The 24,510-nt window shown below is 39.8% G+C and overlaps 1 protein-coding gene across 1 annotated transcript in view; it reads right to left on the reverse strand.

Annotated features, from left to right (window-relative positions):
• The window catches only part of STK39 (serine/threonine kinase 39), a 104,237-nt gene extending 80,020 nt beyond the window's left edge, over positions 1 to 24,217 (reverse strand). Inside the window, exons 1-3 of the mRNA XM_074145126.1 lie at positions 24,097 to 24,217; positions 1,004 to 1,116; positions 2 to 193 (exon numbers count right to left, since the gene is read on the reverse strand). Of these exons, the coding sequence (XP_074001227.1) occupies positions 2 to 193; positions 1,004 to 1,116; positions 24,097 to 24,217 (426 nt within the window). The remainder of the gene's footprint in view (position 1; positions 194 to 1,003; positions 1,117 to 24,096) is intronic.
• Between the last annotated feature and the right edge of the window lie 293 nt (positions 24,218 to 24,510).

Consider the following 24,510-nt stretch of genomic DNA (forward strand, 5'->3'; position numbering starts at 1 on the left):
CCAGGGGAAGAGCATTTTGGGTCCTCCACTGTAAGAGAGTCATTTTATCTGAAGAAACTGGATGGACCATACCCTCTGTATCAAATTCAAGATATCTTTTGCACTGGTAATTCCCTGCTGAAGAGATCATTTCCTTCAGAGGCAGGAATTTCTGCATTAGAAAAAGCCCACAGTCTCTAGGCAGTAGTATAACCTGTGGAACAGAAGAGAGTGTTCTCACTTTTAGAATGGTTTTGTGTCCTTCAACTCTTGTTATGCTGCCTATATATAAATACGCATTAGTCTTATAAACACCTGACTAGGAGCACTAGAAAGCAACAGGTTTTGTTTTTTAACAGCTCTTTGCAACTTTGTCTGGATTGCCATAACCAGTGCAGAGGAAAAACTCCTGCAGTCCCTTTTAAAAAGAGCCTGTCCTCCTCTGATCAGTGACCCACACAAACAGCATTCCTCAAATGGCTTCTTTTGGCCTATCAGATAAATGCATGTTATTAGCTTTAACAAGAGTTTCCTTGTGTAGATGGCAGTGTAGCCCTTCCTACTTTCCCCCTCAAAAGTTATTATTACAAAATGATCCAACAACTAGATTTTGCCATGTTTAGACATTTTAAGATGGCCTACTAAATTTTACCTTTATATTTTTAATCAGTGTTTAACCAAAGGAAAATGTATCTTTCCTCATTATTAAGAAAAGATAGACAACCAGACAGTAACCTCTTGAAAATTGAGTCTCCAGAAAGCAAGGGGTAAGGCTCTTCCCAAAGTTCACAACAGCTGGTTATCTCAAGATTCAAATTTGCAATTCCTGGTTTTGTGGCATTAGAGAATATACATTAGTAAAATATATTTTTAGGGAAAGGGCATATTTTTTACAGATTATTTTCAAATACTTTTCTCACTATTATCCTGCATAAAATTCTATCCTCACTATTGGATCAAGGAAAAACCAAAATCCAAACAGAAGATAGTCTCCATGTAATATGTTCCACTCTGATTTACTTACAAGTAATTCATCCATACTGGTTTGGCATTTTTCTAAGTTGATCCTCTTTATTGCTACACGTTCTTGCCTGGGTTTGCATAGCGCTGCCTGGACAACTGCTGTAGCACCACTACCTGGAAAAGGGCAGAAAAAGGACAGTCTTAATATAATAGAAGTTTAAACCAGTGACGAACATAAGAACCACACACTGATGAAGAACATAAAATCTGCTGTTTAACCTTCTTCAGTGCTTTCCCCAGACGCATACCTTTCCACTAGCAAGAACGTTTGCACACCTCTCAAATGGAGAGGAAAACCCTCAAAGTTTCTGTTCCATACTACACAAAAAGTTCCCAAGCCAACAACTTAAAATGACATGCTCATTTATCAAGTCACATCTGCCACCTCAATGCATTTCATATAGTTTGGAAACCATTACACTTTTGTTTTCGGACACGTGTTTTAATCAAGAACATGACTTGCACAGTTAACACAATTAAAAACATTATACAGAGAAGCAGGGAATGTGTACTTGATCAAACGTTATTTCTTTCTGTTCTTTAATGTCAGTCCCTCTTTAACCGGGTTTTTGTTCCTACTGTGCAACGAACAGAAAAGAATCGGTAAAACTGTACATGCCAAACCTACAGTTTCACCTGTGTTCCTGCTCATTCATCATGATTAGGGTAACATCCTACAAAAAGCATGCTGATTCTTGTAAAAAGCATAGGAGGCACAAGTATCACACCAACAATAAGATGCACGTTGCTGAATGTGCCAGCAAAGAAAGCCAGTTGTGCTTACTTGACACAAAAATCACATGCGGTCATACAACTACGCTGACAACAAAGCTTGGCGGAATTGCACAAATTTTGGAGAAAGTATTAGAATAATTTTCTTTAGTATGCTTTATTTGCAAGTAGCAGGAGTAAAAAGGTCTTGTTGCTTGTTTCATTAAGCACCCACTGGCTTTGTCCCAGCCAGTATGGTCTCACTAAATTAATTATATGATTGCAAGTAATATTCAGAAAGAGTTTTGCCCAGGTTGCACTTCTTGCTGCCACATCAAATACAGCAGTGTGTGCTTCTCAAACTAATTACATCATGCTCATTCATGCAGAAATCTAAAAATCCCCTGACGAGTAGCTTATACCTGTAATTCTAACTATTTTAATATAAATTATGGATTGCTGGTAAGTCACGAATTGAGCAACACATTATATTGGCCTGCTCATACACCATGTTCTATTTATGCTCAGTAATTGGCATGTCCTAGATGAATACAAATTGTGAACAAAAAGCCTTTTGTTGTCAAGCTCTACAAATGTGGATTCATTTACCAGCCGACTTAAGAACAATTGAGAGCTTTTCCCTCTGCACATCTGAAAAGAGCACCGACAATAACTCATGACTGAAAGTTATTGTCCGTGTTTTAATTGCTATTTTCTTAGCTATTTTCACATACTGTTTGTTCACACGAAGTTTTTGCTCAAATCACAAAGCTTTTTAACTCAGTGTATGAATTTCATTACAAAATTCTGAGCTCATCTTAAAAAAAAAAAAAAAAAAAAGAGAAGTCTCAACAGGACAAACTAGTCATGTTTTTGCAGGATGCAGTCACAGACAAATATTGACATGTCCTGTTCAGTCTGCTTACAGAACAAAGCCTTTAAAAATTCCAATAATGTAAGTAATAAAAGAATTAAGAAAGATTTTAAAAATTAAATAAGACATCTCAAGGAAGGAACCACCAAGTCAGCACAATTCAGCTCAAGTAAGACTCACTTACATCACTTTAATGAAGTTCTCATCCAGTAGGTATTGAGACACAAATTCTCTTGTTACTTTGGATACACAACTGTAGGTTGAGTCAGGGGGAAGAAACCAAATTTTTAGCTATTAGGGATACAGGAACAAAGACAAAGATTTTCTTTGATGTATCTTTTTCATCTATGCGAGTAGTTTTATCCAGTTGCAGGATAAAAACAGATCTCCACTTTCAAAACAGATTCATATACAAAAGCCAGATAAAGGACAAACAGAAAAATCATACAGAAAAATCATTCAGCCAATGCCAAGATGAAATCCTGACTGCTTCCTCAAGTTAATGACAGTAACACTTCAAAAAAAAAAAAAAAAAAAAGTCCTGTCACATCCCTGACCCCACCATCACTTGCTTAAGTTTTGTGAGACCCCAAACCAAAGACTATTTGCTAACTACTATTTAAAATCTCTTTAATCCTGAGTTATACTTATGCACAAGTTGAAGATCTGTTCCTCTTTTGCCTACTGAAAGAGGACGAGATGCAGATTTTAGGACATAAACTAGAGTTATTTATATGAGAAGCGTTTCAGTGCGTTTCCCTGTGTTTTCACCTCAGACAGAGATGACTTGCAGTGGGATACTCTTCACCACAAGAACATGATGCACTGACAATGCAAAAAGCTTTCCGTTTAGAATAAAGCCAATCTACCTAGGTTTCTTCATTCTTCTGCCTTTTGAATACTCAACACAATATAGTATTTTGATAGTGAAGGCAATCTGTGCAGCCTGCATTCTCAATGGGTCTACATATAAAACTCATTTGAAAAAGCAGTTTCAATTACTGAAGCAGGAGCCAGGCACTTAGTGGATATACGCCCCCTTCCTCTTCAAAGATGTTCCCCTCTCCTCCTCAGGCTCACAAGGTGAACAACCAGGGATAAAGATACGGAAAATTTGCAGCTTTCCCATTTGGTCAGAAAACTCCTTTTGTGTCAATAAAGAGATGCCCTTCTCTAATCTACTAAACAAGTAGAAATGTGAAGTGTTCCAGAGGAGTAGCTGTTATAAACAGGACTACCCAGATAAGCATTTCAGTCGAGAGATAACAGACTCCACAAGTAATGCACTATCATACAGGGAAACAAAATTGTCACAGACAACCATTTAGCATAACAAATTAGGGTCACAGAAAATACTTGCATAGAATAGATTACAGTCAACCTTTCCTTGTCAGAAGGCATGACTTATTCAGGTATGCTGAGCCTTATGAGTCTTCCGAAACCTATAGTCTTCCGAAATCTAGCAGAGAACATACTAACCACACCACAACTAAAGCACAGACTGGTTTTAGCATCCATGCTCTGTACAGAAAACTGATCTAGTGTAATGAAAGCTCAGGTTGGATAAACCATGAAGCCTTTACATCCAGCTGTCTCCTGCAGAAGAACAAAACAAAGGATTACCAAGCGGTCAGACTCAACCAGCTTTGTAAGAACGGTGGGTTTTTTCCACTACTGGAAAAGTTGTTCTCCTGATACAGACACGTACTCTCTGCCAATTTCAAAAGTTAGCAGTGAAATAACACCATTTCAGTCCACAAGAAGATGCCTACTATTCCCATTTCACAGCAGGCAACAAATCAGTTTCATCTTGTACTCATGTTTTTTGCTGCCATCCTTCTCTCTAGTGTGAGCATGCCCTTGCAGCCAACCTGTTCCTTCACGCTATGAACCATGCCATGCACTCCCTACTATCCTGTCCTCAGTGCAGCAGAGCCAGTAGAATTGCTTTTAACTATTTGGGTTCATGCAACAGAAGCCTTCGCAAGAGCTACTACATATGGCCACGCTTCACTTCTGAAAGAATATAACCGAAAAGTAGTACTCTGCATTCCATTTTGCACATGCTCCACAGAAAGCACATGAAACTCCCACAAACAAATACTCATCCAGGATTTAAGATTATCTGATTAAGCTCCTTCAAGTTTTTCTAAATCTGGCATACAGGTACTTTTCCTCCTTTAAAAAAACAAAAAAAACCCACCAAAACCAAACAGGAATTTAACCTGTCTCCAGCTGGCAAAGAAAAGAAGGATCTTTAAACAAATGTGATCAACAACTGACAAACATTTTCAGTTTATCTACCCACCACTAGCCAAGCCTCAAAAAGACAGACAGCAAGGTGGGATGGCTGGACCATATCACTTACACATCACACATGTACACATCCTTCTTCATACAAGAATGTGACACTTCATTGATTCCCTGTTATATATGAAGGTCTGACACTTTCCACTCATTCATCACTACACAGTAACTCTATTCAAAATATATCTAGAAGTATTCCTTTCAATTTTCTTCTTCTCAAAAACAAGTCAGTAACCTCATTACCCTAGAATGATTTACCAAGTCTTTTTTTAAGTAGCTTATTGTTACTCTACAGTATTCCAACACAAACCTCTTCTAAAAATTGCTGCATTCACTAGGCCCCTTCACTCTACCCAAAGACACCTCCCATGGTTCTTCTACCTAATTTCTGAAGAGGAAGATGTAGTCTGTTGGTAATGGTAAGTTTTCCTGTTGACTAGGTATCTGAAGAGTTAGACAGCAGACATAACTGGAGAACACTAAATACCTTATCTCAGAATCTATACGAACTCTTAAATACCGACCTATACCATCTGCATTTTCACACAGCTCTTCTCCTCCCCCAACATATAGAAACCTCCTATTAAATGTAGCTGATTAGCACACATGGATTTTAAGTAAGCCTCAAATCCAAGACTAAGTTGCAACTGTCTATAAAAGAAGCCAGTACTAAACAGAATAAAATCTATGAAAATAGATGAAACAGATATGAAAGTATTTTTATTTAATTTCTCAAACAGTCCAGTTCTGAAGAACAGAGTCACCTAGGTAATTCTTAAATACAGCGCATATGCAGTGTAATGGAAGGACTCCTTTTGCATAGAGCAGAATGCACTTGTGCATACAAATTGTGCCTGCACAAATGCAACCTAGCTTTGGTTTGCACTCATAAAAACATGTGGGGCTTTTTACGTAACATACAAAGCAGCTGTGCTTATATGCAAGCTTTGAAAGCTATGTTGCATATGTTGTATATTGCGTGCAATATTGTGTAGCATACTCCCAGAATTACTATGTATGCACTATGAACTTGTCAGTACTTCAACATATTCCATGGCAGCATTGTGCAGAACTAGTCTTTTCAGCCTCAAAAGAAGCAATTCTGCTGGTGGCAAAGCAATACTTACAGTTAAGAAACAGAAAACAAGCAGCTTAAATTTCTTTTGGTTTCTAGCTTTCACCCCACAATACTCAAGAGATCTTTCGGTGTTATTCATTTTCTTTCATGTTACTTCCATTGTTCAAACAGAAGTTATAATTCAGCTTATTAAAGCTCATGTAGACCACCATACTAAACACCAAAACTTTCTGAAATTGAACTTCTTCACAGAAAATAAACTCATGATTTCTCTCCATCTTCACATGACATAAATGTATTCTTAAGAACTTGAGGATAACTATGTAAATACAATTTACTAACAATTCCTGCCCACTTAGTGCTCTTAATGTTCTTAATCTCTCCCCTTATAACACACTTGGATACTAGTTTGTTTATCCTTGCCATTAGGATTATCACATAATTCACTTAGCATATTTTAAGTGTTCTATGAAATCTATGTGCATACATAGAACTGCTACTTCTGCATTTTCATCATTCAACAATAATAATCTTAATAATTCTTCATGGAACTATACAAAATGAATTTGTTCTGCAGTTGGACATCTAAAAACATCCCCATTATGGCTACAGAATCACTGGGTTATTCAACTGCTGTATTTACCTTTTTGTGGGAGAAGAGCTTACACTAAATCTATGAGGTCTAGCTTATGCCATACTACTTTTCAAACTCTCCAAAGATGATAAAGATCCACAAATACTTCTGTGATCCCACTGAAATCTTAGAGAAGTATCCCAAATGTCCATGTCAAAATAATTATGCATTATAGAAAATCTACATACAATAGAATTCATATACAAGCATTGAGCCAACCTGTATCAAAGCTAAGATACAACAAGCTCGAGCATTAATCAGACATCATATTCTCCATGAAGAAAAAAGTCAGGGGAATTCACAATCAGCAATAAAACACCACATACCATAAAAACAGGGGCAGAAGGAAATGATTAAACTTTTTGAACTAGCCTCTTCATTTCCCTCCACCCTCACTAAAATAGTAAAAGGACTGGTTACATCAGATGTTTTGGCTAGATAAATTATAGGAAATTATTTAGAGGTTTTCTATGTTACAACTTCCTCTCTGTCAAATCTGTATAACAGAATAAAGAAATTCTTCTGCCAAAACACATAACAGGAATCTACCCTCTTGAATACAGAGGTTTCTAGCATCAGAGTACAGCAAATAACTATCAATCACAAATTAATTATTCAGGAAATGAGACAAATCAATACTGTACAAGAAAGTGGAGAACCTATACCGATGATCTGGAAAATGTAAAAGTCATCCTTCACTCCACCAATGAGCCCAGACACACTATATTGAAGGAACTCCCCTGAAATGTCTGTCTAATCTGAAGAATAATCAGCTAACACCACCACTCGGTTCAAAGAATTTTAAAAGAACTTTACTCTGACTAACAAGGGCATTAAAGAAATCTGTGGCTAGAGAGTGAAACCAGATGTATTTAGATTAGACACAGGTTTGTTTAATAATGACTGTGTTCAGTTTTGAAATGAAGTACCATTCTAAGTGATGGCTTTCTGCTTTCAGACACTTTCTCAGTGAAGAGAATCCTGCCTACGGCCATAAAGAGCTCACCACTTGTCAGCTTGGTACAATGCCATCAACACACCAAGATCAGATTAGAAGGTCCAAGGATGACCATTAACTATGTTTGGGGTATTCAAGTAAACCTGGCAACAAGCACACAGTTTGGAAAGGGAGGAAAGAAAAAACAGAGGCTATGCCCACTACCCCCTCCCACCTCATGACTGTCCCCTCCCTTGGCTCCCATCCCAGCTCTCCCAAGAGAGTCTGACAAGAAGTGCTGATGTTAAACCTCAGCATGAGAGAGCTTTTTTTTTTCCTTTGTCAGAGAGGCTTTATTTAGTGCAACTTTTGAAACAAGTAAAATAAATGAACCATGAAAAATATAGTTGCTGTGTTTGTTAAGTATATGGGAAAAACAATAACTTACAGGTGGATAAGACCACACATTCTGTTGAAGCCTTGTAGAAATAAAGCCATGCCTCCCCACTACAGAAACGCATTGTTACCCCATGCAGTCATCACATACTGCAGAGTATTGCCTACCTTTGAAGCTACAGTAGTAAGACAGTCAATAACCCAGCTCCCTTACCAGTTTTCCAATCCAATATACTATACATAATGCAGAACATGGTTTTATCCCCTCACACTACCATGATTAGTGTTTTAAGTAACAACACCACAGCAGGAGACACAGTTAGCAACCTCCTTGACAGCCCCACATTTCAACACTGGAAAACTTTTAGCACTACCCATCACAAAAATAACACAAGGCACATGACAAAAACACATTCCTACCCTTTTTAAAAAAAGGGTACCTACCAAGGTAATCTTTTTGGTAAGATAAGGTGCTACCAAAGATGAAGATCAACTTTTAGTGTATCAGGAACAGACAGTAACCACAATGCTTCTCCCCATCAGGGAGTCTAGTGATAGGACAAGGGATAACTGTTTTAAACTGAAAGAAAGTAGATTTAGATTACCTATTCAGAAGAAATTCTTTACTGTGAGGGTGATAAGACTCTGGAACAGGTTGCCCAGAGAAGCTACAGATGCCTCATCCCTGTAAGTGTTCAAGGTCAGGTTGGAAGGGCCTTTGAGTAACCTGGTCTAGTGAAAGGTGTCACTGCCCATGGCAGGGGGGTTGGAACTAGGTCTTTAAGGTCCCTTCCAACCCAAACCATTCTATGACTCTATGATTTTGCCTGTCTTTGAATAGGAAGCTGCACATACTCCAAAAACACCTTGGTACTTGACTCTGAAAGAGGGGTGTAGATGTGTTGGAAAGGAAATTGGAGTGATGCCAAACATCACTTTAGTGATGTCAGCTTAATGCCCATCTCTGTGTGTCATCACCAAAATTATCATTTAACTAAGTACTCCATGGCCTTGAGTCCTCTTACATGCTAGTCACAGAGCTCATAGGGAGCCTGGTACATTTCCAGATCCAGCATGAGAGCATCTTCCCATTCATTAACAATACACATCAAGGAAATGTCAGCACCACAGCAGGTAAGGAAAACCTAAACAAAAGCAGTCCACTTTCAGCAGGTGTTATCTTCTCCCTGACTTGTCATTTAAAATAGATGAGTTGTCTAAATAAAGAAGTTGAAAGGGAACTACAGCAACTCAAATTAGACTGTCTAGGCAAACCCTATATTACTAACACTACCTAAGATTACATTTCTTTTGTTCTGCTCCGCATCTCAAAAATCTTTGTAAGAAGTGTTTTTATAAGTGAAAAATGTTTATATAGAAAAAATCCACAATCACTACTATTTCAGAATTTGCAGTCATCAGAACTGGAATTTGCCTTGTGGAGGTGTCAGGGCAAGACTCCTGCTCCCGACCTCTGGTAACGTAGTTAGCATAACTAACACCATTTTATAATGCAAGCAGCCATTCTCTGTGACTGAGCAGGTCACATATTGATTCCTTTTCCCCTTATTATCAGGCCCTGAAAGTCCTATGAATGTGAACCAAATAGACAAATCAAGCAGATTTCTTCTTTCCCTCCCCACCTCTGACTGGCCTCAAGATTCCTTGGCGCCAGGCCGATTACTCCCTTCCTTACTGGCCTTGAAGGCCAAGGCACCCAGCCAAGCTGGTGGTGGGGATGACCCCATCACAGAACAGGGAAGCGTAACAGCACACAGAGCACTGCCCGTAAAATCAAGTAGTCACAAGTCTTAAGCAGGGAACTTGCACAAGAGCTGCTGCACCCCCAGTGTCCAGGGATGCCTCCACCATCATCTGCTTCCCCTGCAGACTGACCAACTCACATGCTTTTACATAATTTTCCAGTCTAGATTACGGATGTTATATTGATACAGCAAACCATGTATTAAGATTTGACCCAATCTGCAGAGGGTCCAGGTGATTAGAAATTATAAGTTAAATTGTATTATAAATTCTGTATTACTTAGGTAATTAGAAATCATAATTTATGTTATAAATTCTGTATTAGGCTACTTAAAAATTGTACTAACCTATCTTTCCCCTCATTGTCAGGTGACAACTGGTAAGCTTGATTTTTGGGAGTAAACAGATGTTGTTAGCAGAATTTACTTCTTACACACCAGAAAATTATCCTGCTCGTATGTGCTAAAAAAGAAGGCTATGGAGGGGAACAACCCACACCCAGAGACAACATAATAAATACAGCTGACTCTAAACCAAACAAGTAAACAAGCTAAAACCATTCAGTTCTGAACCCAAAATACACTGAATCTCTCATAGTAAAATATGCTACTTAAAACCTACGATATATGAATTTGGATGGTCATCAAATGTGAAATGCAAAGAAAGTATTTCTGTTCCAGTCTGTGGAACTTACGTTTTCCTCACAAGTCCCATGGCTTTCAGGTCTGCTTGAGGTATCTTATCATTACTTTATATTCCTAATCCATTTATAGTCCCTTCACTATGATTTTTCCAAGATTGTGATTATGAATTTAGTTCATTAAGAGCTTAATGAACTAAAGGGTATGAAACTGAATTGAGCAGCGAAAAGCCAAGTTCTATACCTAAAACAATCTTTCCTCTCAATCATGTTACCCTCTGTAAGAGCTGCCATTGTTAAGAAGGAAAAAAAGTGATATAAGGCATTATGCGCAAGAGTAAAATATACTAGACTCTGTTTCAATATTAATTTAACTCAAATTTACAAAAGTTGCAGAACAGGAATTGAGAATTCAATGCCACCAAGAAATAGCATGTATCGGATCAGAGAGCAAAGAGGTTGCTTAGCTGTACTTACATAATGAATGCCTAAAATGCCTCCCATTTTCATATCAGTGCATAAAGGTAACTTGTGAATTCACCAAACTTATGGTCTAGAAGACACCTGTGCCATTGAACAATGAGTACCATTAGACGTAACTGTCCATTACTTAAAGAGATTTAAAGAAATAGTTTACTTTGGGCATATGAAAAATAATTAACTAAATAAATCCCATTGAGCCCAGTACATAGAGGAAAAAAGGGAAGATCTACTCTGTTAGGTTGTTATTAGGTTAGGTTATGTAAAAGAATATGCTGGCAGGAGCATAGACCATCTTTAAAGGTTCTCTGAAAGGACTCTTGAGAAGACCAAAACAAAGAACTGAGCCACAGGTAACAATGGCACATACGTAAGACGTATTATTATCTGTTAAACTAGTTCACAAGACAGAGAGGGGGACGGAAAGCTCTGAAGCACCTGAGCCCTTCTCCAGTTAACATTAGTTTTGTAATCAGATCTGCGCTGGCTTCCTGCAAAACACAAAAGAATCCAGCTTCAATCACACTGCAAATGTGTTGGGGAAGAAGAAACAGAAAAAGTAGCAGCCAAAGATCTTGCAGCAGGCTTTTTCACCCACGCTTCCGCTGCTCTGGCAGCTGATGGGCAGCACAGCTGTGCCGCACAGCCGCCCGGCTGGCACGCTGCAGCGGGAGCCGGCTCCGCTTGTACAGCTACACTGGGGCCGTCCTGCGATAAGGAGAAATGCGGATGCGCTGTACTTGATGTGAATCAATCTAACCCATCCCTATTCATTCTGCATTTTCCCAACAGAAGGCGTGAAAAAGAGTTGAAAGGAAGGATACAACTTGGTTCAAGAATTTATTAGAAACGCTAAAATGAATTTTGTCATGTTATTTTCCATTCGTCCTCACAATATAGGTTAGATTTTCAGGTAATAATGTAAGCCTCTGTATTCAGATTTTTTTTTTTTAATTTTTTTTCTTTAACTTACATTTGTACCAAAAACTTGCAATCAAATTCACAGAACCAAAAGCCATACAAAAGAACATCTATGTAAAACAGAGACAGTTTCTTGCTGGTTTAATATGCTGTGGTTAGGTCAAAGACTGTATCGATGACCTAACACGTCTCACTATTTTTTTTAAAATTTAAACTTTTTCTTGTCATTCAGTGTTACACAGGAAAAAAAAGCCACCTTGAAATACGTGTACGAGGTCTTGACAGTTTCTATTTTTACAGCGTTTTATAAAACTAGGTGAATTTTGCTCAAACTTTGAGAGAATAATAAATTTCTTCTTACCAGATTAATCCGAAAGTGCATTTTTCACATCGTTGCTCACATTATACTTTTTAAAACACTTTTCTAAAAAGAATTAAATCACAGACTTCAAACTATTCACTATAAGAAAGAAAAAGCGAAGTCTCAAGGGCTTTTGTAGAATAGGGGATTTCTACAAGAAATCTGGGAGATCTTCCTCTACCTAATTAGCCCTCCAGAAAGCATACCAGCAGGGGCATTTCATTTTTCCTTCATCGATCTGAAGAAGCATAAACACTTCACTCAGACACATGCACCACAAGAAGTAGCTTTTTTTCTACATTCAGTTGAAAAACTGCTAGAATAAACTTCCTTATCATTCAGTCAGCTGCTCAACAAAAGAACATCGGGCAATAAATTTCAATTTAAACTGAAGAAGCTTATCTAGAAGAGAAAGGGAAAGCTGACATCATTCGTCCCTTAAATTTTTTTGTATCCAAATGTGTTGTTTCAAAGGTCTAGGGTTTTATCCTAGAGTGAACGGTCAGCACAAGAGTTTCACAGGAAAACTGTAGCAGTAATACTTCAAGTATTAAAAAGACCAACAATGAAATTTAGAAATACATGTATCTGGATGCGGTTCTTACTCAAGGGCAAAGCCTCCCATCAGAGACAGGAGAAACTAAGAATTTCCAGAAAGTAGAAAAAAAATAGAGAAATAACTGACAGAGGATAAAGTAATTGAGGTTAGAGGGAAAAATCAAGAAAGAGCACCAACCTGTACTTCTTACTATTTGGTTGCCTACACGTTTGCATTTTGGTTTTGAGCAAACTGCAGTTTTTAAGTGAATATCTTCTCGATCTTCCTCACAGAGCTTTAGTTTGCTTTGCAGAGTGGCTCTTGAGCGTGCAGAATAAACTTCTTTTGGAGAACCTGAACTGGAAGTTCTGCTCCAGCAGAAACATGCTCTAACCCATGAAAGATGTAATGGTTCAGACCAATCTTCAGATATTTTAAAAAACCAAGGACAGCTAGGACGTTTTGTCCATGGAACTAGTGTGTATCTTATTCAAAGTAAAATTTCAAACCCAAATACTTTGTAAAGGTGTCAACATTAACCGATTCACTCCCTTTATCTGCTCCCATTTCACCAGAAACTTATAGACATAGACACAACTAAGATACTAATGACATTCCAATGTGGAACCAATTTGTAATTCACAAATATTCTCCAAATCTGCCTTTCTGTTAGCAGGAACACTTTTGTGAGAGTTGCTTCCTAAAGTTAAGATGCTCTTTGAAAGAACAAAGCCACAACCAACTATCTGCTGTTTCACACAAAGATACCACCAAAAATTGTTTCAAGCCATGGAATCATAGAATCATTAAGGCTGATCTAGAGATCACCTAAATCCAATCCCCCTGCTCCAATAGGGCCAGCTAAAGCAGGTTGCCCAGCCAGGTTTTGAGTATCTCCGCAGATGGAGATTCCACAGCCTTTCCGGTTGTAGTGTTTGATCACCCTCACAGTAAAAGTTTTCTTGTGTTAAGGTTGAGATTAATTGTTTTTAATTTCTGTCCACTGCCTCTTGCCCTTTAAGTGGGCACTACCGAGAAGAACTGTTTCCCTCTTCTTCATTCTCTCCCATCACATATTTATACATATTGATAAGATCCCCCTGAGCCTTCTCTTCAGACTGTCTGGTCTGGAGTTCCAGCTCTCAGCCTCAAATGAAAGACAGTCCAGTCCCTTAACCATTTCTGTGGCCAGGGACAAGCTGAAGTTTTGCAGGCTCACACGCGAAGTACAAAGCTAAGGAAAATCTCTGTTAAGTGAGACTCCTTAAACAGCTTTAGTTTGTCCAAGCTGAGGCACAACCATCAGGGCTAAGTTTTCTGCTGCTTCCAATCTCCTCCTTACCTGCCTGCCCAAACCTCATTCAGCTGTGAGTTTTCAGAACACCACAAAGAAAAGCCCTAGGGTAACATACTCCTAATAACATACCTGGAAGAAACAGATATTTTGAGCTACAGCTGTCTACACAACAAAAATCTGTAAGGAAGAAAAATTCAAAATAAATTACCTTCTTGTATTAAGGAAGAAAAAAGTTAACCTAGCAGTTAATTTGAATTATACTCTACAATAGCAATGGCATCTTATAATACCAAATATGGGTGCATGACACCGACTCAGAAATAAAGATTTTTCCTTCAAAGTTCACAGATGTAAGAAAAACAACTTCTTTGTCCAAAACTCTTCTAATACAAAAACACAAAATAAAAACAAAACACTTTTCCTATCATATGTTCTACTAGTCTTTAAATGCTCTATTATGTTACATGGCCAGATATTTTCCCCCTAAGATAAACTGCAAGATGTAATTTTTAGTTAAAATATTTTCAGAAAAAGAAACATGGACTGTGATCATTTTATTCTTCCTGTTGTTTCATCATCAATACAGAAACCATTATTCAATACACATATAAATCCTGACATTTGGAAGGCAAACTCATACTGGAAACAGTTCTGCATAACTACACGAGAATTTGATACCTGGTATTCACTGTGGGACCAAAGGTTATCTTACCAGGGTATCATCTGAACTCCACAGAAATCTGCTTAACTCCGCTTCACCTTATGCAAGCAGGATAAATTGAAGATTTGCTGTGCTGAACCAGATATCCTGCCTAGAAAAAAAAACTGTAAAAAGAGAACTACTGTTCATTTCTGAAGCAGCACTATAAACAAATGCTGGCGTTGATTTAGTTGGCGTATTTTATTGTTTCTCATTTAGTTTGAAAGTAAACACTTGGAACAATTCTAATACCATGAATGCAATGTTTTCCAAGTCTTCTGGATGTCACCACAAAGTGCATCATTCTCTTCCGAGAATGAAGAACAGCAACCTACCAAAACAAAGGCAGTATTGCTACTGCACTGTCTTGAAGATCTCTAATTAATACTGCAATGTTGAGCTACAAAGCATCTTCAGCTAGTTCACCCCAATAGAACCTGCCTGCTAGAATTTAAGTCTGTTGTGGTCACACACTACAAGCAAAACACCTATTTCTCATCCTGCTTCTCAAGAAACAATGGAAGACCTGGAACAATATAAATGCTATCATAGCATTAAATTTTCATCAGGTGATTCTAATCTAATTCTAATGAAGTTCTTATCATTAGTATTAAGTGGCTCAGAGGCTGGAAGCACAAGACACTAACAAGAATAAATTATAAGTTTAAATTCAGTCCCTGCAATAAAATGTCATCAAACCAAAGAAATGAGAAGGGAAAAGCAACCTTATAACTGAATTGTGATCCTTCTGAATCTGAGTACATTTCTTCTCAGAAGTCTAAAGCAATAGCTCAAGCTTATGATCTTGTCTGTATTACTCCTACAGGACAGAAACCATGATCAGTAAGTAAATACACAATGTTTTTTTGGTCTGGTACATTAACTGTTTTTGTCCCACTACCCTGAAGCAGGTATACTTGGCACATAGTTTACTGACAGCTATGAAAAGAATCTGTTCCAATTAAGAAAACCCTCAGACATTCAACATTGATTTTGACCTCTGAGATCATGTTTTAAGTTCACGCTACTTCTGAAAGCATGACTAGGAACACAGAAAATCTTCCAATTTTTAGTCTGCTTCTAGTCCATTTTTCTCTTTAAGTGTATTGGCATAGTTCAACTTAAAATCTGTGTAACAATCATTACATCAGCCTTACAAAACATCCTCCAGTTTCACCTGCATTTTACTTCTGATCAGAATACCTCAGAGGCAGTTAGACATCCACATTAATAATTAGGCTAATAAAATGATTCAGAAATTGTTAATCATAAAGACAAAGGATTAATGGAAACTGCTAATTTATCATACTGGGGTTTCACCAAACTGTTGGGTAAAGTCACATACCTAGCCAAATAACTAGGGGCAAAGGACTGGAAATATTAACTCCATCAACGCCACAAACTTAATACTTCAGCTAACAAAGTTCACTGAACGACACTGTTCAGACTTTTCACCAAGCTTCTCTCGCGAGCAGGCTGCAGGAGCATCACAAACAGTAACCCTGAAAAACTGCACCTGAGAATTGATCAGAGGGGCTCTTTAAAAACCCACCACCTTCATCAGCATTGTCAGCATCTCACCACTGCCATGGAAACTTTCTACAAAACAGTCACCAGTCAACTAAAGTCTACCTAAATGCCAGGAGGCATGCACACTTCTCCATGAAAATTAATCTTCCTCTTTACTGCCATCCCCCAACTATCTATTCTCTCCTGAAAGGCAACCAACTCTCATAAAGTAACACTGACTGACAGCAGTTTCAGGAAAAATTAGATTCCTCCTGCACTCTCAGGTACCACATAATTGCTTGTTTCTCCCTGTATACTCTCCCTGTTTTTTCTCATTACTACATTTTCTGTCCCAGGGCAGAGTTTGGTGGGTGGTTTTCTTTCATATCTTTTTAGCCTAGAGCTCCTAGTCCCCCAGGCACATGTTGAAAGCCACAGCATGGTCTCCAGCCAGAAGCACAGTGCAGGAGGAAACAGGTGGCAGAGAGAAGGAAGAGCTGCATTGCCAGCACACAACCCTAGGGAAGGCAAGGGAGGACAGCAGCCAAACCCCACCAAAGACGGTAAGGGATGAGCATTCAACATGTACCGGTTGGTTCAATTATAGCATTGACTGCACAACCCCACAGAACCTAGTACAGTGTGTATAGAGACTGATATAAGAAGGAAAAAGAAAAGCTTTAAAGCAAATTCTTCTCTCAAGGATTTCATACCAGCATTGCTTCATTCTGCCACTGCTGGATGATAACGTTCTTACACCCACAAGCTTCAACTGTGCAACCCTTACGCACACCCAAAAGACCTTCAAACTTAGCAAGCGACAGTGAAATCTAACAGAGCTGTCAGGATTTCATCCCACCAGCAAGGCTATGCTGCAAAAGGCAGCAGTAAGTAAAAATCCAATCACTCAAAAAAACTAATTCTTTATTTACACAGGGTAAGCAGTATCAACTTCTGTCAAGTGTTACTTCCTTCAGGGGAAAAAAAAATAATTTAAAATCTTGCTTTTAATTTTGGGCACCAGTAAGTTTCCTGGTGACATATTTATCTTCCAAGTTCTGCAAGCAGATTGCTCCTCTGCTGCTGTTGCTCAGCAGTATTCCCGTGACTTCAGGAAACCCAAGAAGTTAACAAGAGTAACTAACTTAACTTGATTTTTAAGGTCCATTCTAAATGCCAAGAATTGCTATTATTACTGGAAATAAAACCAACTTCTATCTACTGCTGCCTTATAGTTCTGAATTATTTTGGAAGAGAGGAAGGGGAAACAGCAAGAGAAACAAAAAGGTCACACAAAATGAAACATGGCCTACACGTGTAGTCACTATATCAGTCACCCACATCTCCTTTGCATTGAGAGCTCACTGTGTTTGGCCCTCAAGCCAGTCAGAACAGATTTGGTTTTGTTTCTGTTTAACAAAGAGAAGCTCCATTTGACAAGCAGATTCTGGAAAAAAAAACAACTGGTCTCTGAGGGAAGGGAAAGTGATTCTTCACTGAAAGCAAAACAACAACAACAAAGTAAAACAGTTCTAAGGCTGTTTCATAGCAACACATGACCCAACCCAAAATTGCTCTCCCAGGTCTGAACTTGGCCCCTGCTATCACAGTACCCTTACAATGCTGGTCACAAGCAGTGATCCCACTTTGAAGATGCAAAGCCTTGCTGTTTTAAGGCTTAATGAGAATCAAAATCATGCAATCCCTTCAAATTTCCACACCCTCACCAGTGGAACTGCTCCTCTTCTAGCATTCAAGCAAGTCCTGCGGAGCCAGGACTTCCCAGGTCTCCGAAGTTTTGGACCTTATCTGTAGGAAGAACTTGGATGGGGGAGAGGGAAAGCATAGGGACAGGAGGTCCAAGCATAAACGAAGTAGGCAGATTCCAAGAGCAGGAAAGCATAGCATACTTTCTGTAAATTATCATTACACATAGCATCAGCCAAATGCCTGATGTGTTGATTGCATGCTCCTTTACCCTTCCAGTCACCAAATTAACTTTAAAACAAGCTTTATTTGCTGGCTGTTTGCAATCACAACAACCCCAAAGCAAGTAACGCCTAATTGTCTTTATTTTCATGCCATTCAGGTTCTTGTAAAACGTAATTATTCTTCCTGACAAGTCTGAATTCCAATTGCATAAGTTATTTTTTTTTAAAAGTCAATGAATTATATAACAAAGTTTGATCACTGAATCACTTACTAAGCTTAACATCTTTGAAGCAATGAAAACTACAGTCTTGTCTCCAATCTGAGTAATTCTAGTGCAGAAAGCCCATTTTCATTCAAAAAAGCCAGGACAGAGCTTCCTTCCCCAACACTATTACTATCATGTAGAGACAAGACAAATAATTAACAACTACGAGCTCTGCACAGCCTCATTAGCAGCACTGCACTCTGAGTGCTCTACAAGGTATTTTTAAATTGCACCGTGACCATCTTTACTCTGACAACTGAATTAGAAGCCACTCCTTATAAAACTATTAAATGGGGATTTAACATTTCTAACAGAAAATCTTGACTAATTATTTCCCAAAACATAAAACTTTAATTTAAAAAACAATAAACTCTTCCTGTCAAGCTATGGATGTATTATGTTATGAAGGCTATATTTAAGATGTGCATGTACAATATGCTTAGGCTGCTGTGTTAACTTTTAAGATTGGTAAGGAATAGAATTTGCTTTGGAGCAGAATTAAGGCAGGCACACCTTTCTTCTTACACAAAGCTTTAGTATAAAGATTTTAGGTACTGTTAAGTATTACTTATCAAATTATGCAGCTTCTTATGCAAAAATCACAGGGGGTTTGGAATAAATCTCTGCAAGAGCAAATATCAAAGTTTACCATGGCTTTAGTTGCTACAGTGGGGTATTTCACTGAGCACAGTCCAACCTAATTTGCAGCATATAAACTACTGCAAAAGAAAGCCCTTCAACGGTGTTTTTCCACTCAAAAAAACCCCAAAATAAAATCCTGATTAAGCACAGGGGTAAGAAATTTTGGAAAGTGTGAATAAGACACAACCATCTGATTAACAGAACACCACAGAAGTGTAATTTTACCTCTAACTATAGAGAGGCTTTTCACAACAGCATACACCATTCTTACAGACTTGAACATTAGTTCCTGAGCATCATAATCAGAGACCTCTCTACAAAGATTCTGATAACAACAAATATAGGAGAATCTATTCTGTCAGACAAAGAGCCATTAGCAATACACATGCAGCAGGGGAGAGAAGAAGAAAAAAAAAAAAAAAGAAAAGAAAAGAAAAGAAAAGTAAATAGCATTCCACATAAATACCAACGACTCCAGAACCATTAATGTGAGAGTGGCTCACAGGCTGCTCACAATAAGAACAATAAAATCAGCAGAACAGTCTCGAATGATAACCTGTTCTACTCAAAATCCCAACACATTTGACTTAGCCACACTGCACCTTATGATGCAACAAGCCACAAGATATTTTTGAGCTCAAAGTTAGAAAGGCAAAACTAGACGAAAGCCACGGTTCAACTAAGGTAACTTTTTAATGAGTTGCAGCCAATATAGATAATCCATCAGGTAGCAGTAACCCTTTATTTTCCAATTAATTCTGGCTGGTTTCTAGCCAAATTAATTTTCCAAGCCAGTTGCAGCAGAAGAGATGAAAATATAATTTTATAATGAAAGCTAGCACCCAGCCTAATCACTAGATAATCCACTGCTTCTTCATAGCACTCTTTCTTCCATAATTATCAACACAGGCTGACAAACATTAAATTGCATCAGAAGAACATCAACTCCAATGCAGTTTTCCAAAAACAAGGCAAAGCCACTTGTTCATATCAATTTAAGAAACATTTTTAAAAACAAAACAACAACAAAAAAAAAACCAAAACACACACAAAAAAAAACCCAAACAAAAAACCAACCTAAATTTAATGCTGCTTTGTCTCACCCATGAGATGTAAGACTCATTAGAATTTGAAAGGCACAAACAGAATTTTAACATTATTCAATTTTCACATTTTTAAGTTGATTACCATCTAAATGTTTGTTCTGTGAAGATTTCTATTGCTTATGAGGAGAAAAAACCTCGCATACATAAGTGACAAATTCAGAGAAATCTATTTCAGTTATTTTAGCCAGAATACTTGGTTATAAACCCAAACTGAGTAAGAACATCTCTCACAGTATTGCTCTTATTAGCTTTTTTAAAAATCTAAGTCATACCCAGCTTACAAAAAACCTCAGCACATACATTAAAATCCACTGCACATTTTAACTTAATACATTAAAATCATAGAAGGACATCTCCCAGGTCTTCACTAAATTAAATCTGGCTCTCCCTTAAAAGCAATCACAGTCCTTATCTCTAACCCCTACCGGAAGGTTGCTTTGGATGTCCTAAGTTAGAAATCCCCTTCTAACTTCCAAACGGGTACATGTATGGACAGCCTGTATCAATTTGAATTAATGTAAGAACTTCCTCTTCATTCTCTAACCTACACATTTACAGACAGCAATCAGAACTGTTTCTTTCTGCTCCAGAAAAGAGGCAATAATAGGAAGAGCCTCTTCCTTGCATCAGATCTATCAATCACGCAGCCATGCAGCAAGTCAAACAGGGAACCTGATCCAACAGAAAACTAACCCAGCGAAAGAACTAGTTCTCTGCCAGATCAATGTGATCCTTTCAACAGCTGCCTGTTAGAGCAGATTAAATGTATCATGAAACCGCACACCAAGAGTTTACAAAGAACTGGCTAGCCACCTTAAAAATAAAGCAAACATGGAATAACATCTCATAAGAAGCACTCCTTAAAGCCAGCATTTTCTCTTTAACAGGCACTTGAATCTGTCAACCATCATGAAGGAAGCAACAGAGATGGAGAAAAAAAAAAAAAAAAAGCTGTATCATTTGAAATCCATAATGTGGCCTTAGTTTTCAAAATAACATTTGACTAGACACAGATGAGCAATAAGAAAAGTTCATGTTCTCACACAGAAAAAGAGCAGAACTTCTCTGACTTGCTAAAGTCACAGGCTGAAGACAGCCCACGTGACCAACAATTAATTTCACTTTATGATCACCACCAAAACTTCTAAATGCTCCTGAAAATGGGCCATTGAAGTAATTCTGCATCTGTGTTTTAGTTACAATACGATATAAAGCCTATTCAGTTGGGAAGTGGTGTGATAAACCATTCTGGTGTACCTTACCCTGTGCACCTTTCCTCCCACAAAGCCCACAAAGATGCTTCAATATGTTGTTATTTTTCTCATTTAACTGGCAAAGGGCTATTGTAACTGAATCCATCCCTTAAGATGCCACCCAGCTCCTCAGGGAGTGGTATGTAGTGCTTTCCAGAGGTGAAGGGCTCTGTTTCAGCAAGTGGGAACTACTCACGTTCACAATGCAATTAACCCTGGCATGGCTGATGGAAAGGGATATAAACTGCTGCTGAACCAAGTTCAGACTGTATCATTCTCCCCCCCCTCAGGTATAAAAAAGATGCTTTAAGCATCCCTTACTAGGTTTATTAAAAGCAACAATATTCATCCAACATCTCCAAAATTATGGCCACATTTCATCAAATACATAGAATTTATAAAGGCTTTTTTTTTTGAGGAGGTGGGATGGCATGTGTTTGCTTAGTTTTTTCACTATTTTGAATAGTATCGAAATTAAATTTAATCTCATAGTGGGTGTCCTAAAAGTTAAGACAACAAATATAAAGTGTTCATGAAAAAAGACATATTTGACTAAGCACAATATTTTTAAGTCAAGTGGTACAAAATAAATCTCAGTGAGTTTGAGAGAAAGTCATGTAAGCAACCTAAGCTTAGTGAAAGGTCAACCGAAGTCAGGCAAGTTCAGTGTGTCCAAGAATCTGATTCAATACAAACTGACCTCAATTTCCTCACTAGGCATGCACTTTAAAGAAATAATATCAACATTTAATGGCATTAGTAGGTAACTCTACAGATAGGACTAGTAGGTTTCTCTACAGATAGGTATTTGCTACTCCAATTTAGCATCCACCTGTACAATGGATATATGCTTATATATAAATGATTAGAAATACGTTTTACATATCAAAAGATACAAGCTTTTAAGTGGAAAATAGAAAGTGGAGAGGAGTTTCTAAATGAAACTCTGACCCAGGCATTGCACAGGTACCGCAACAGCAAATAACTACTACTTAAATAACTCATATGACTCATGTCACACCCTAGACAAGGATTAATCCAACACCTTTGACGCCTTTTTTACCTTAGAAGGATGATTTACTCCTCAGGAAAGATATACCTTATGCTAACAGAGTCACTTCCACTTGGCTAATTTAGATCCATTCCCCAGATGTAGTAAGACAAAGTCCTCTGGCCTTTAGCAGGAAAGTTGGACTAGATGATCTCTAGAGGTCCCTTCCAGTTCTGACAATTCCGTGATTCCATAAATCCAGCCCACGTGGGGGCCCTTCACTGGCAGCACTTGCTTGATGCTGAGCACCGGTCTGGTCCAGGCCAGCCACCTCCAGGGACCTGAACACCTGAACCCTCATCCCTCCTTCTCACAGACTAGGAAGTGCAAACAGAAACACAAAGGCACCACCTGGGTCAACACAGAGCCACCCCATTTTAAGGAAGAACTGCTTTTCTCAACTATTTTGTTTCTGCCTGCGGAAAATAAAAAGCTTAATGACAAAGCTGAGTACACACAACTTTGCAACCCAGATCAATAACACATAGTTCTGGCTGTCATCATCCTGAGAACAATTAGCAATAACGTGTAATACTGAAGACAGCCAACAGCATCAGCAGGCAAGACTCCTGGATTTTTTTTGTTCACAAGGAATAGCAATCACAGTCTTAGAGCTGGCCTTTGCCATCTGCAGTATTTGCTGGAGATTTAAAATGTTACACACAAATAACAGCAAGTTTTCCCAAAGTAGTTCATTAGCAACAAGCAACACCTGGGACAGGGGACCAAAAACTTTCCATCGCACATACTGTTAACGACAGTCACCTTTTCACACAGTAAAATTCAAAATAATCCAATCCAAGCATAGGGGATGGAGACTGAAGACATCTGATCTGCATTAGCCGGACACGTGAACAGCGCTGAAGTGCACTACCCGAAAGCCCCTGACATGCAGGGCCGTGGGGAGGGGGGCGGCAGGCGGGTTGAACCCCACACGGCAAACCAGGAGAAAAGCAGGTCGCCTGGGGTGAAACGAAGCTGTAATCCTCTGCTGGCCTTATGTGCCACCGGCGGGCACAGGATGCTGGGCCGCGGGGCTCAAGGAGATGGGGGGCAAGATTAAACAGTGAGGGAGAAGAAGAAAAGGGTTTAATATAGATTATATATAAAGTAATTTAAAAGGAAGTCACCACGATAGTAGCAGATCTAGGGGTGAGATTTACCTCCCCCATGAAACCACCGGAAAAATGCAGAGTAATCTAAGCGGATGCACGCACATGTGCGCATCCACAGGCGGACCCCCACACACACACACACACACAAAGCACCGGGAGCGCACTGGCGGAGTTGCCGGGGTCCCAGCATACACCAGCCGGTCAGGGCTCGGGCGGCGGCTGCCACCGATGCAGCGGCTGACGGTGCGCTGCAGGGCTGCGGAGCGGCAGCGGCGGCGCGGCACCCTCGGCCGGGCCGGGCCGCACCGCACCGGGCGGGGCGCGGCGGGTTCTAGAAGGAGCCGCCGCCCCCCGGGGCCGCGCCGCCCGCCCGCCCGCTGCCGGGCGGATAAAGTTTGCAGCAGCCGGCAGCGGCGCCACTGCAGTGCCGGCCGCATCCGCCGCAGTGAGCGAGCACCAGCCTGCCGGAGGATGAACGCCGGTAGGCCCGGAGCCGGCCGGCCGGTTAGTCGCCGCGGCATCCCCTGCCTCCGCCCCGCGGCACCCCCCCCCGCCGCCCTCCCCGCTCTCCAGCTCCACTGACCGATAACCTCCTGCAGCTCGTAGGCATCCCTGCAGATGGGCCAGCCGACGGCCGGGGCAGCGGGCGCGGGCGCCGGCTGGGGCTGCTGGACGTGGACCGGCGACTCGCCCTGCTCCGCCATGATGCTGTCAGAGCGCCCAGGAACCCGACGACCTTCTTCAAACTTCCCTTGCAGCAACACCTTTCGGCCGCGCTCCCTCTCTCCCTCCCTCCCCGCGCAGCCGGCCGCCCGGCGGAGGGAGGAGGCAGGGCACCGAGGGGGAGGAGGCAGAGGCGGGCGCCGCTGCCGGCCCCGGCCGCTCGCCCCACGCCGCTGAGACGAGCGGCGGTTGAGCCCGCCGGCCCCCGGACGGTGTCGGTGCGCGGCGGTCGCCCCCCTTTCCACGCCGCCACCTGAGGGGGAATCGCGGGGTC

This window comes from Numenius arquata, chromosome 3, assembly GCF_964106895.1.
Source record: "Numenius arquata chromosome 3, bNumArq3.hap1.1, whole genome shotgun sequence".
Classification (NCBI taxonomy): domain Eukaryota; kingdom Metazoa; phylum Chordata; class Aves; order Charadriiformes; family Scolopacidae; genus Numenius; species Numenius arquata.